At 37.3% G+C, this 12,143-nt stretch overlaps 1 protein-coding gene across 1 annotated transcript in view; it reads left to right on the top strand.

Moving 5' to 3' along the window:
* The window catches only part of WDR72 (WD repeat domain 72), a 208,976-nt gene that overhangs the window by 53,869 nt on the left and 142,964 nt on the right, over window positions 1–12,143 (top strand). Inside the window, exon 13 of the mRNA XM_025390239.1 lies at window positions 7,355–7,551. Within this exon, the coding sequence (XP_025246024.1) occupies window positions 7,355–7,551 (197 nt within the window). The remainder of the gene's footprint in view (window positions 1–7,354; window positions 7,552–12,143) is intronic.

Raw genomic sequence — 12,143 nt, 5'->3', positions numbered from 1 at the left:
CTTTTCTTTTCTTTTTTTTTTTTTTTTTTTTTTTTGAGACAGTCTCATTCTGTCACCCAGGCTGGAGTGCAGTGGCATGATCATGTCTCACTGCAGCCTTGACATCCCAGGTTCAAGCAACTTTCCCACCTCAGCCCCGTGAGTAGCAGGGACTACAGGTGTATGCCACCACACCCAGCTATTTTTTGTAGAAATGGGGTTTCGCCATGTTGCCCAAGCTGGTCTTGAGCTCCTGAGCCCAAGGGATTAGTCCGCCTCAGTCTCCCAAAGTGCTGGGATTACAGGAGTGAGCCACCACTCCCAGCCAAAATAAAATATTTAAGTAGAAGACAGCAAATAATAAAAATATGCACAAATTTCAAGGAACATAAAATCAAGGAAACAACTTCTGGCTGTTTGGAAGGGAATTGAAGTGTAGAATGTGATGGCTCCTTCTCCTTCTTTAGGTAGATGTTTAGATCTTTTTCATCATTGGGGCAGATGTATAGAAGTGTGCTCTTTACTCTGTGCCTTGCTCTTCTACTGCAATTGAAGGCTGCATCCTTCACTCTCCATGTCGTGCTTTAAGACAGCCTGATACTGCAAGATCAGATCTCATAACCGTTACATCACAGTGATTATTTGCTCTATTTAAGAACAAAACAAAAAAACTATAGATGCCTATAAATTTGACAATCCTAATGGGTTTACAAGAGGGCTGTGTTTTGGCAACATACCGGTTTACAGCATTTTCAGAATCTTCCTTCTTTCTTGTGTAGAAACTGCTAACGGAGTTTATGCTCATCTCCTGAAACAGCTCACTCCAAATTCACCTGCAGATGGCATTTTTTTTTTAATTGGCATTTAATGCTCACCTATCTGCTGCTAATGCTTAAGCCTTTGTGTCTGCTCTGATCTCTACCGGGAACTCTACATACTGTCTATTTGGGCCTCCTTAAACTTGGCCTTTACCGTACTAGAAACATCTCTGCCCCATTCTTTTTAGGGCCCCTGTTAGGTAGGAAGTAGTAAAAGTAAAGTCAATGTTATCAGAAAGTGGTGTTTATTTTAAGGATTCAGGGGTGTATTTCAGACACTTTAGGGGCACTATTCCTTAGGAAGGAACTAGAAACAAAACTAGAAAGTTGTAAGTGCTCTCTCTCTCTCTCTCTCCCTCCCTCCCTCTTTCTCCTTCTACCCATCTCTCCTCTCCCTCTTCCCTTTTTTCTCTCTCTTTTCCTTTCCCCTTTCTTCCTTCTGCTTTTCTGCCTCTCTCTGTGCATTTTCTTATTTTGCCCGCATCTTTAGACCAGCATCTTCTGCTCTGTAGTCCATGAAGCAAGAAATGGCTAGTTCACAGGTCAAGACAACACGTCACATTCAGAAACTGACTCGCTGTCTCCAATTACAAGTTCTTGTGCCATCAGGAGTGACCTGGCAACATAGCTGAAAGCTGGGACAGGCCTCAGGCTTGTGAATGGCACTGTTTGCAGTGTTGGCCTCTCCTGGGCTCTAGGGTCTAAGTTTATAGTGCATATTTCTGGCATTAAATCTTGTCACACTGAGACCCTAGTATGCTCTGATGCTTTACAGCCACCTCTTTTCACTGCCTCAGGGAAAGGATACAATTATTTAATTTCTTCAGTGAATATTTAAAAAGAACTGCTTTGTACCAAGCTCATGGAACACATACTTGCCAAAAAGAGTTTAGTATCTGGTGGGGAAGCAAGCAAATAAAGGACACCAATTACAAAAGTGGTAAATGCTGTAAAGTGAAGAAGCTGAGATAGAAAACAGTACAAGATACAGGAATGTATTTTAGAAAGGCTTCTCTGAGGAGGTGAGATTTTAAGCTAATACCTGAAGGATGTGCTAGAGCTAGCAGGAAAAAAATTGTTTGTTTTCAACAAAAGAAAAAGAAAAAGAACAACCTAATTTGTGAATAAGGGGAGGCTGACATGGGAGAAAGCAGAGCAGGGGTGAGAATGTGACTTCTTGGTCAAGGAGTTTAGATTTAATCCCAAGTGCAGCGCCAGTTTAAAAAAAAATCATTAGCAGGTTGTTGATGTCATATAATCTATTAAGAAGTATTATCTAGCCTTTAATTTATGCCAGACCCCATTCTGGTGTACGGAAGAGGATTAAAAAATAAGTCAAATATATAATCCTACTCTGAGTTTGATTATAACGTAGCCTGCAAGGAAAGGCTGATTGAGGAGGTTCAAGTTTCAGGCAGGAAGCCTTGGGGGCCCAAGCTGGCCATATGCCCAGTGACCTCAGGCCTAGGTGTCAGGCAGACTGTAGTGCTTGGGGGCCAAAGAGGTTTGTTAATCAGCTCACCAGCAGCTGAGTGAGGACCTCTGTCATGTGACAGAGAGGGCTGTCATATAGCACAGCATTCACTGTGTGCTGAAACCTCTAAGCCCTTCTTATATCTACTCAATTTAATCCTCAAGTAACTCCATGAGGTAGGGATTATCATTATCCCCATTGTACAGATGAAGATATTGAGGCACAGAGATGTAAAGTAACTTGCTGAAGGCCACACAGCCATCAAAGGTAAAACAAGGATTTAACTACAGGACAGTCTGATGCCAGAGTCTGCTCTACACACCATGCTGTGATGATGTGTCCTTGTTGTCTGCCTGGACAGATAGGAAGAACATGGGCAGGGTTGTGCATGGGGTCATAGAGAAAGCTCTGGTTTTAAACGTAGTTGATTAAGTACGCTGTGGGGTATGTTGAATTGACAGGGAAAGCAGTGTGTACAAGTGAAAATCCTGTCAATACGGGTCTAGGGATCTGCAGAGATTATCTTGGCTGTTTCTTATATTTCTCTGCACTGACTTTTCGGAAACTACGCAACTTTGGAAACTGATCTTTCCTTCATTTCTTATCAAGATGTTAATTGCTTTAAGCTATCTTTTCTTATGATTAGCTCTGCTCTCTAATGCACTATTACACAGTTTAAGATTAAAACAAATTATATAAAAATCATATTAAATAAATAATAGAAAAATACAAAATATTTACTGGAAAGCATTTTATACAATAAAGATTTTACTTACAATAGATTTTATGGAATATTTTTGCACACCTACTTTGAAGGAGGAGATGTAGTGTAACTTTCAGTAGTACTTAACTCACCTATGTCTCTACACCTTTCCTTGTCATGTTCAGATTGATTCAAATGAATAATAAATATGAATTAACTCCTATTCTTGACGTACTATAATGAAATAAAATTCTAATTATCAGTGAGTTTACTTTGGAAAGAAAAGTTCTCCTGAAACTGGAAGTTGAATTAAGCAATTTTGTGAATCTTCGGTTTCTTACATTTCTTTAATATCTGGAAATAGTAGCTATTCTGTATCTTGCCCAAGGCAGTATATTAGAGTTGGAAAAGCATCGCTTGTTGGAAATCTTCCTTGTGGTCATGCCTCCTTTTTTTTTTTTTTTTTTTTTTTTTTTTTTTGCTATATATGTTCTCTAATAGTTTAAGTATATCTCTGAAGTGGTATGAAGTTCATAACTTTGGAGACATATTTAAGGAAACATTCTGCATCATAAGTGATGTATCATAATGTATTAATCAGGGTCTAATCAGGAAAGAAAAATGATGCAGTAACTTAGACAGAAAATTTAGTATAAAGAATTATTAACTAGCATAAAGAATTTGAATATGAGAGATTGACTAGTAAGAAGAGAACTCTAAAGAATATAGGAATAGCAGATGTGAAGGATGACTCCTAGCCTTAGAACTTGTGCTAGCTTGATCAAGAAACCAAGAAAGACCCCCCTTTCCACCCTCCAGGGCTAAGTTCCTGACCTTGCTAGAGAGGGTATGGTTATATGTATTGAATGGCAAAGACGCTGCTATGGTGTAGTTCTGGTGGAACTTTCTAGAAATATTCCCTCGAGGGTGCCAGAGAAAGCTGTCCACAGGGAGATGTCTTGCTGGAGGCGCTGTTACAAAACTGCCCAAAGAGTATTCCAAAGAAAGTGTTTGGATGCAAAGTGCTGCTGGGCCAGCTGTCATGTAGTACCGACACCTTTACTGGAGAAGCCACTAACACTACTCCAAGAAAAGTACACCAGAACCAAGAAGAAAAAGCCCTTTCTTCCTCCCCTTCCCCTCCCCCTGCCCCTTCTTCTTTCCCTTCTTCTTTCTTGCTCCTCCTCCTTTCCTCCTCCTCCTCCTCCTCCTCCTCTTCCTCCTTCTTCTCCTCCTCCTGCTTTTTCCTCTTTTTATTTTTTTTTTTTGAGACATGGTCTGACCTTGTCACCGAGGCTATAATACAGTGGTATGATCACAGCTCACTGCAGCCTCGACTTTCTGGCTCAAGTGATCCTCTCACCTCAGCCCCCCAAGTAGCTGTGACTACAGGCACCTGCCACCATGCCCGGCTAATTTTTGTATTTTTTGTAAAGACAGGGTTTCTCCATGTTGCGCAGGCTCATCTTGAACTCCTGTGATCCACCTGCCTCACCCTCCCAAAGTGCTAAGATTACAGTTAGGATGGGATGAGCCATCACACCTGGCCTTAACCCTTTCTTCTACTTGGTCTTTCCAGCACCCTCTGTCCCCAAAGGTTAATATTTCACCAGCTGATAAACGAGAAAATATTTATCAAGCCCATATTCATTTTCACAAAGCAGGCAGTGAAGGCTGAATTTGAATCTGAGGCAATAAATTGATAACTAGCACATGTGGGAATGCCCACCCACTGTCAGAATTTTGACCAAGGTCTTTCAAAAGCTGCCATCGTGAACCTATTGCAAAATTAAATTACTGCTTTGAACATGTAATTTACTTGTCTGTCTATATCTTTTACAGAAATTGATTGACTCTAACCACTCCTTATGTCATGTGTATGCCTTAATCAATTCTTTGAAACAAAATATTCATTATTTTTCTACTATTTTATAACTAATCTTGACAGAAACTCTTGTACACAAAACCAAATGTCTAACATTTTTAGAAGGGGAGATTTTTAGTTTTCGGTGGAAATAGCTTAGGTGTTACTTTAAATATTGCAGCTTATCAGTTTTCAGATGTTTCTTGCATCTGTACTACCATTAGGTTTTAAGGAAGCTCTCAGGGACCTGGACTGAGTCATTCTTATATACTATACATTGTCATCATCTGGCATGATAGATGGTACATGGTAGCATAGTAAATACTCAGACAGATTAATTATCTGCGCGAATGAAAATGGATTACAACTACCTAAATTTGTAGATAAACTATTCTCATCATTAAAAAAATACGAGAAATAGTTGTGTTTGGGTCAGACATCAGGTATACAATAAAACATGGATATATAGAATGTATACATTTTGCATAAGGCACATAACAAATGTATTAAAGTGCAATAAGTTCTTTCCCAATCATTCCTAAAATATGTAAAAAATATCATAGCTTGAGGAGCCACAGAGAACTTATGAGAAGAAAATATTCAGGATGATACCATTTTCAAAGAGAGACTTCTCAGAAAGACAGTAAATTTTACCACGTAACACGGTTCCAAGTTCTGGAATGCGGTAGTTTTCAGGAAGCAGTAATAACTCTTATCTTTGGTTTCTGAAGCTTTTCTTATCGTCAGTCTTGAGAGGAAGGGTTTTCTTGATGTTGCTGTCAGCTTCATTTGTTGATCTATAAATAATTTTTTCTCCCTGAAGTGTATCCTTCAGAAAATAGATCAATATTTTTTCCTAATTTATAAAAATTAAAGTCCCAGAATATCTAGCTGTTGCATACCATTGTGATAGACTTTGTGTTTATTTTTTTTTGAGACAGGGTCTCGTTCTGTCACCCAGGCTGGAGTGCAGTGGCATGATCCTGGCTCACTGTAGCCTCAACCTTCTGGGCTCAAGAGATCCTCCTGCCTTAGCCCTGTCTAGTAGCTGGGACTGTAGGTGCTTGCCACCCTGCCTGGCTAATTTTTTTATTTTTTGTAGAGATGGGGTTTTGCCGTCTTGCCCAGGCTGGATTCAAACTCCTGGACTCAGGCAATCTGCCCACCTCGGGCTCCAAAAGTGTTGGGATTACAGGCATGAGCCACCACACCCGGCCAGATATATCAATCTTGATGGAAAAGGAAAGCTTAGAAGAATAACATGTTTATAAGTTTGTATGATAAGGATGTTTATTTATGAATGTAGAAATGTTACAATAAAATTATATTGTTAAGGGATTCGAGACTGAAGTTCTGCCTGTTATTTGAGCAAAGTAACTGTTACTGGTTCAGAATCCATGGTGCCAGCTAATGGTAGTTTAGTTGTAATAAAAGAAGGTTATAGAAGAGTGGGAGAGAAATGAGAAAGGATAGAATCATCATAATCTTCAAATATATCTACCAATCTTTTTATCTAAAGACATAGTGGCCTACAATTATTACTTCTATTTTCTTATTGTAATTAATTTGATATTTTCTTAACAATATAAATAGTACATCTACTTCTTTCTCACTGGTAGAAAAGAATATGAAATAAAGTCTGTATTTAGGTATTGTTTATTAAATTAGTATTCGTTGGTGTCTTTATTCAGTAGGAAATAACCTATATATTTAATACAGTATGAATAATGCAAATGAACTCATAAGAGACAGAGAACATGATTAATTCATATTTATTGATATTTCACTGAGTGTATGGCATTGTATTTTATAAAAACATTGAACTATTTGTGAATTGGTTTCTGATACTTTTGGTCTATTTTATACTTTTTTTTTTAACTTTAAATTGAACTTGACAGCACTCCTAAATTCTGAAACTGGAAGAATGACAGAGGCAAAGGATTTTTTTCCCCTTCTAATAATGTAAGAAATAAAAGCCAAAGGATATAATCACAACAATCCCAACAATAAAACAACAAAGCCCTGCGGGGACACTTGGGTGAGGGAGGCAGTACACAAAGCATCCGTGTTCTTACTTGCTCCATTCATTTAAATTATGTTACCAATAGAAACATTTCAAGCCTAGGAACCCAAGCAAAGCACTGTGGGTTCTCTGTTGCTTGTGAGTTGGAACACTAGGGGACAGCACTAAAATATTCCATAGTTATGTGTTATTGATCACTTGCATACTGTATAATAAGTTAGAGATTTTACTATTAAAGACTATTGAATCTCCTGTTGATTTCAGTGGATGAAGAAGCACAAAGAGGAAGATGAGCTTTTCAAATCCATAAGTTCAGCCTTTATGAGCAAGTGTTTTGAATAATTTAGAAAAAGCTCCCAGGCTATTTTTTGGTTGCAAGATACTAAGGCACGATAACTTAAAGGACTGTGATTCTTCTGTTAAAGAGTGTTTTGTTCTGTCTTATTCTGTTGGGGTAAATATTTTGCTGACATTTTTACTTCTTGTTTTCCAGGCACTTTGGAAAGACATGAGACAGGAGAAAGAGCACGAATTATTCTTAATTGTTGTGATGATTCACAGCTTGTGAAGTCTGTACTTCCCATTGCCTCAGAGACACTTAAGCACAAAAGTATAGAACAGAGATCCTCCAGCCCCTACCAGCTTGGGCCATTACCTTGCCCTAGTCTGCAAGTGGAGTCTTCATGTAAGGTAAGTTCAAATCAAGCTGATATTCACAAAGAACATTATCAACTGAATAAGAAGTTAGATGCATTTAAAAATACATGGCACTTAAGTATCAGCACAAAAACAAGAACTAAGAGACTGCTGCATCTACCAAGTAATCTTGGGTGAATCAGTGTAACTTTTTGAGTGACTATTATACTTATTATGGCATGATTTTTGACACAATAGATTCTGGCTTGTCAAAATTGAGTCCATTTTATATTAACCCTTGAATCCTAGGTCGTTTTCCATAAGGAAGGGAAAACATTTATATTCTGTAGTTTGGATCTATTTTTATTTTTTGGTTAAGAGTATCTGACCTCTTAAAAATGCTGATTGAAAATAAACAAAAAAAAAATCAGAAAAACTAGATCACAGTATGGATAATTATTTTGATATACCCAGTATCAGTAGGATCACTAACTCTCTAGGATTCTAAGCCTCAGTGAATACACAGTGATGGAGTTGGCATTTATTCTCATAAACCAAGCCAACCAGCTTAGCAGAAATTTGGCTAGCTTTATTGTTTTTTATGTGTAAATATGATATAGTAATTTAATCTGATTTCTGTAAGGGATTATTTTCCATCTTTTTATATTTTCACCTCCAAATTATCCCCTCAACATACTGTTGTAACTATGCCATTTATATGTACATATCAAATATATTTTTTCATGTAAACATATTTTCATGGTATTAATATGTAATTTTTGTTATTAATGGCTGCATTATGCTCTATGTGGTGTTTCTATCATTGCTGGTATAGATCGTTTCTCTATGGCTTGATACATGCCTTGGTTTTTATGTTTCACTTTTTAAATAACACATCTATGAAACTAAAGCTTTTTTCATGCAGATTATTTAAAGGATATATTTTTCAAAGTGGGATTGCTAAATCAAGGTTTTGCTGATTCTTAATTACATATTGTTCATCTTTTCTGTTATTTTAATGGTATTATGAAGACTGGTAATATACTATTAATAAGGACATAGAATAAGACCTTATTTTATCTCATGTGTATGTATATAGTTAGGCAAAGGAATATGTGATCATCAAGAAAGGCCAATGGGCCATTAAAGCCATGCCTCAAAGCCGCAGAGTTGGGGGCAGGGGTGCTAGCATGTGATCTTTAGCTTTTTAGGTTTAGAGGCCTGGTTTAGATTTTTATAAGTGAGTCTAGGATTTGTCAACCTTGTGAGAACTCAGTCACACTAACTAAATACCTACAAAAATGAATATATAAACTAGAATGACAATTCTTTAATTGGCATTCTGGTTGTTGCTTGGTACATTCTCACTGTAGCAAAGCTGAGGCCAGGGGAAATTGTAACACAGGGTTTCTTCATGGGCATGGAGTCAGAGCCCAGAGAATATTCATCCATTGAGCTCTGAGAGTAGAATGTAACCAATGCTCTCAGCCCAGCAGAGTACCATCTCCCTTGGTCAAGGCTGATAATGCATGGAAAAATTTCTGAATTTTGGATTTTTCTTTTTAAGACTCCATTTAGAAGCCTGCTTTTGTTTGTATTTTCCTCCTTCAGATATTGAAGCTGGTGATTAGGTGACAGCTTTTTTTCTTTTCTCATTCAATCCATTGTCTTTAGGTTTTTGAAACCTATTTTTCCTATTCTTAACTTGAAAAGGTCATTTTTCTAAGGACAGTTATAGAGATGCTTTGAAACTTCAACATTCACAGCTGAACATAAGGTGGGAAATTGAATCACACTGACAGTCTTAGGTATCATAAGGCTGTAGTGAATAAAGCCCAGTGAGTGAGCTGAGCCAGCTGCCAAGCATTCCCATCTTGGTGTGTCTTTGTTGCTCACCATTCATAACAGAGTTAGCATCTTATAGTGGAAATTATATGCTAGAGTAGTAGGTGAGAACTGGGGGATGTCTCTTGACCTATGCCTTTAAGATGTCTAGGGTCTGCAGGAGCAAATCTCATTCATCAAGTGTCATTTTTACTAGTTTAACTCCCAGAAGGTAAACTGACTGCTATGTATTTCACTCTCTTGAAGAGCTTCATAGTTACTCTTTAGGTACTGGTAATAATATATACAGATTTCATTTTCTTTATGTAATTTTGTTTCTTCGTTGACTTCAAGAAGCAATAAAATGCCAGAATCTTGTTTTCCTACTTACAGGCTGATTTCAACTTTATTTTCTTGCTTTTGCCCCTTACCTTAGATGACTACAATTTCAAACTTTCATTCTTTACATTCGGAGATAAACTCAATTGGACAGGACTATCACCTTTTTTGTCCTATATATTATACTTCTCTTATTATTAAATTTAGTGCTAATTAGAACAATATTTTTTATGCTTCTCCTAAGTTGTATCTTTTAAAATTATGTACTGGATATCTTCATGGTCTGCTATACACTTTTTCTCTTAGCATTTCATCCTGATAGAGTTAGGCTGTTGAGATTGTTTTATTTATTTATTTATTTATTTATTTATTTATTTATTTATTTATTTTTAGAGGCACGGTCTTATTTTTAGAGATCGTGCCACTGCACTCCAGCACAATCACAGTGCAGTGGCATGATCACAGCCCACTACAGCTTTGAACTCCTGGGCTCAAGCAATTCTCCCGGCTCAGCCTTCCAAGTAGTTGGGACTACAGGTGCACAACACCATACCTGTCTAAATTTAAAAAGTTTTTCGTTTAAAGGCAAGATCTCATTTTGTTGCCCAGGCTGGTCTCAAACTCCTTGCCTCAGGCGATCCTCCTGCTTCAGCCTCCTGAGTCTCTGGGATGAGAGATGTGAGCCACCGTACCTGCCAAGGTTACTGTATCTTAGTCTTCTTTAATTTACAAATTTGATAAGCATGACATTTTATGGGTGCTGATACGTTCCCCATTCTCCTTGTTACTAATATGGTAAAATGCTTCATGAGTTTTCATAAGAAAAAAATTAATTTTAAGAACCAAATTTGAATCATGCTCATTGTATATGTGGGGAAAATGAGGGACAGTATGCCTGTGAAATTTAAAACTGTTAAAGGTTACTTTGTATTTCAGGATTGTTTTTGTTTGTGGATTTTAGTAAGACACAGGTGAAATATTCTCCAACAATAGAATGAACTGTTTAAACAGAAGACTAGCAGCGGAGATTTTTGTGTTTGGCAACATTTGGACTTTATTAGAATGCCGTATTTATTTTTTCTTGTTGCATTTGAAGCAAGTACATATAGATCTGGAGAAAAGTTTAAAAGAGAAAAACAAATACAACAAAACATTTTGAAATAATTCCAATTTGAAATGCTAGAGGAGTTGAATTTGTGCTGCTAGACAAAGAATATCTCTGGCATAGGAAAGGAAGGCCAGAGTCATAAAGGATTTAAAGGAATACAATATCATATTAGTGATGGGGGACTGCTTTTCTTAGATTTATCTAAGGATAAGACAAGATAGAACCTGTTTAAATTGCAATGGAAGGAATTTAGCATCAAAGTAGAGAATAAACAACCATCCTAAAATCATCTGTAATTGCAGAAATCTTTGTAGCTTCATCGTATTTTAAGGGAAAAAAACCTATTTTGTTTGTTCGTTGGTTAGCTGCTTTTAAATTCTTTTTCTGCATTTCTTGTCTGTGAAATGAAAAAGGGTAATGTGGATTATTATTTGGGGCCTATTGTAGTATCCTGGAAATGTCTTTTCTTTAAAATTGATTTTCTGTAGAATGGGTCTCCTAGCAGCTCCTTCTGGTTTGCTTTTCTAGAGCTTCACTGTCTAAAATGGTAGCCATTAAACATTTGTAGCTACTGAGTATTTGAAATGCGGTTAGTACTACATGTTAAATTCTATTTTGGATATATAGGATTAAATGAAATGTATTACTAAAATTAATCTCACCCATTTCTTTTTCCTTTTTTTAATGTATCTATTAGGCAATTTAAAATTACAAATGTGATTTGCATTCCACTTGTATCGAACAATGATGAACTAGACCAGGAATAAGTATTTTTCTTTTTCGTAAAGGACCTGCTATGATTTGGATATTTAACCCCTCCAACCTTATGTTGAAATTTGTTCCTCAGTGTTGAAGAAGGGACCTAATGAGAGGTGTTTAGGTCATAGGGCAGATCCTTCTGAATAGATTAATGTGGGGACCGGAGTGCATGAGCTCCATCAGTTTCCAGGAGCATTGGATGCTAGTAAGAGCTCCTCTCTCTCCTGCCTCTCTTGTTTCCCTTTTCACCATGTGATCTCTGCACACATGGCTCTGGTTCACCTTCTGCCATGAGTGGAAGAGGACAGGCCTTCACCAGATGTCCTGTCTTCCAGCCAGCAGAATCGTGAGCCATCTAAAACTCTTTTCCTTATATATTACTCAGCCTCAGGTATTCCTTTATAGCAACACAAAAATAGGCTAAGAAAGGACCAGATAGTACATATTTTTGGCTTTGCAGGCCAGAGTTTTGCAGCTATGGGTACTCAACTCTGCTTTTGGAGCACAGAAGCAACCATAGACAATTCTTCAACAAGGGTGGTTGTATTCCAATAAAAACATTATTTATAAAAACAGGCAGTGGACTAGAGATGATGCACTGGTTGTCGTTTGCCAA

Source organism: Theropithecus gelada, chromosome 7a, assembly GCF_003255815.1.
Source record: "Theropithecus gelada isolate Dixy chromosome 7a, Tgel_1.0, whole genome shotgun sequence".
NCBI lineage: Eukaryota > Metazoa > Chordata > Mammalia > Primates > Cercopithecidae > Theropithecus > Theropithecus gelada.
The sequence above is the reverse complement of the archived record's forward strand: the minus strand, read 5'-3'. Positions and strand labels throughout refer to the sequence as shown.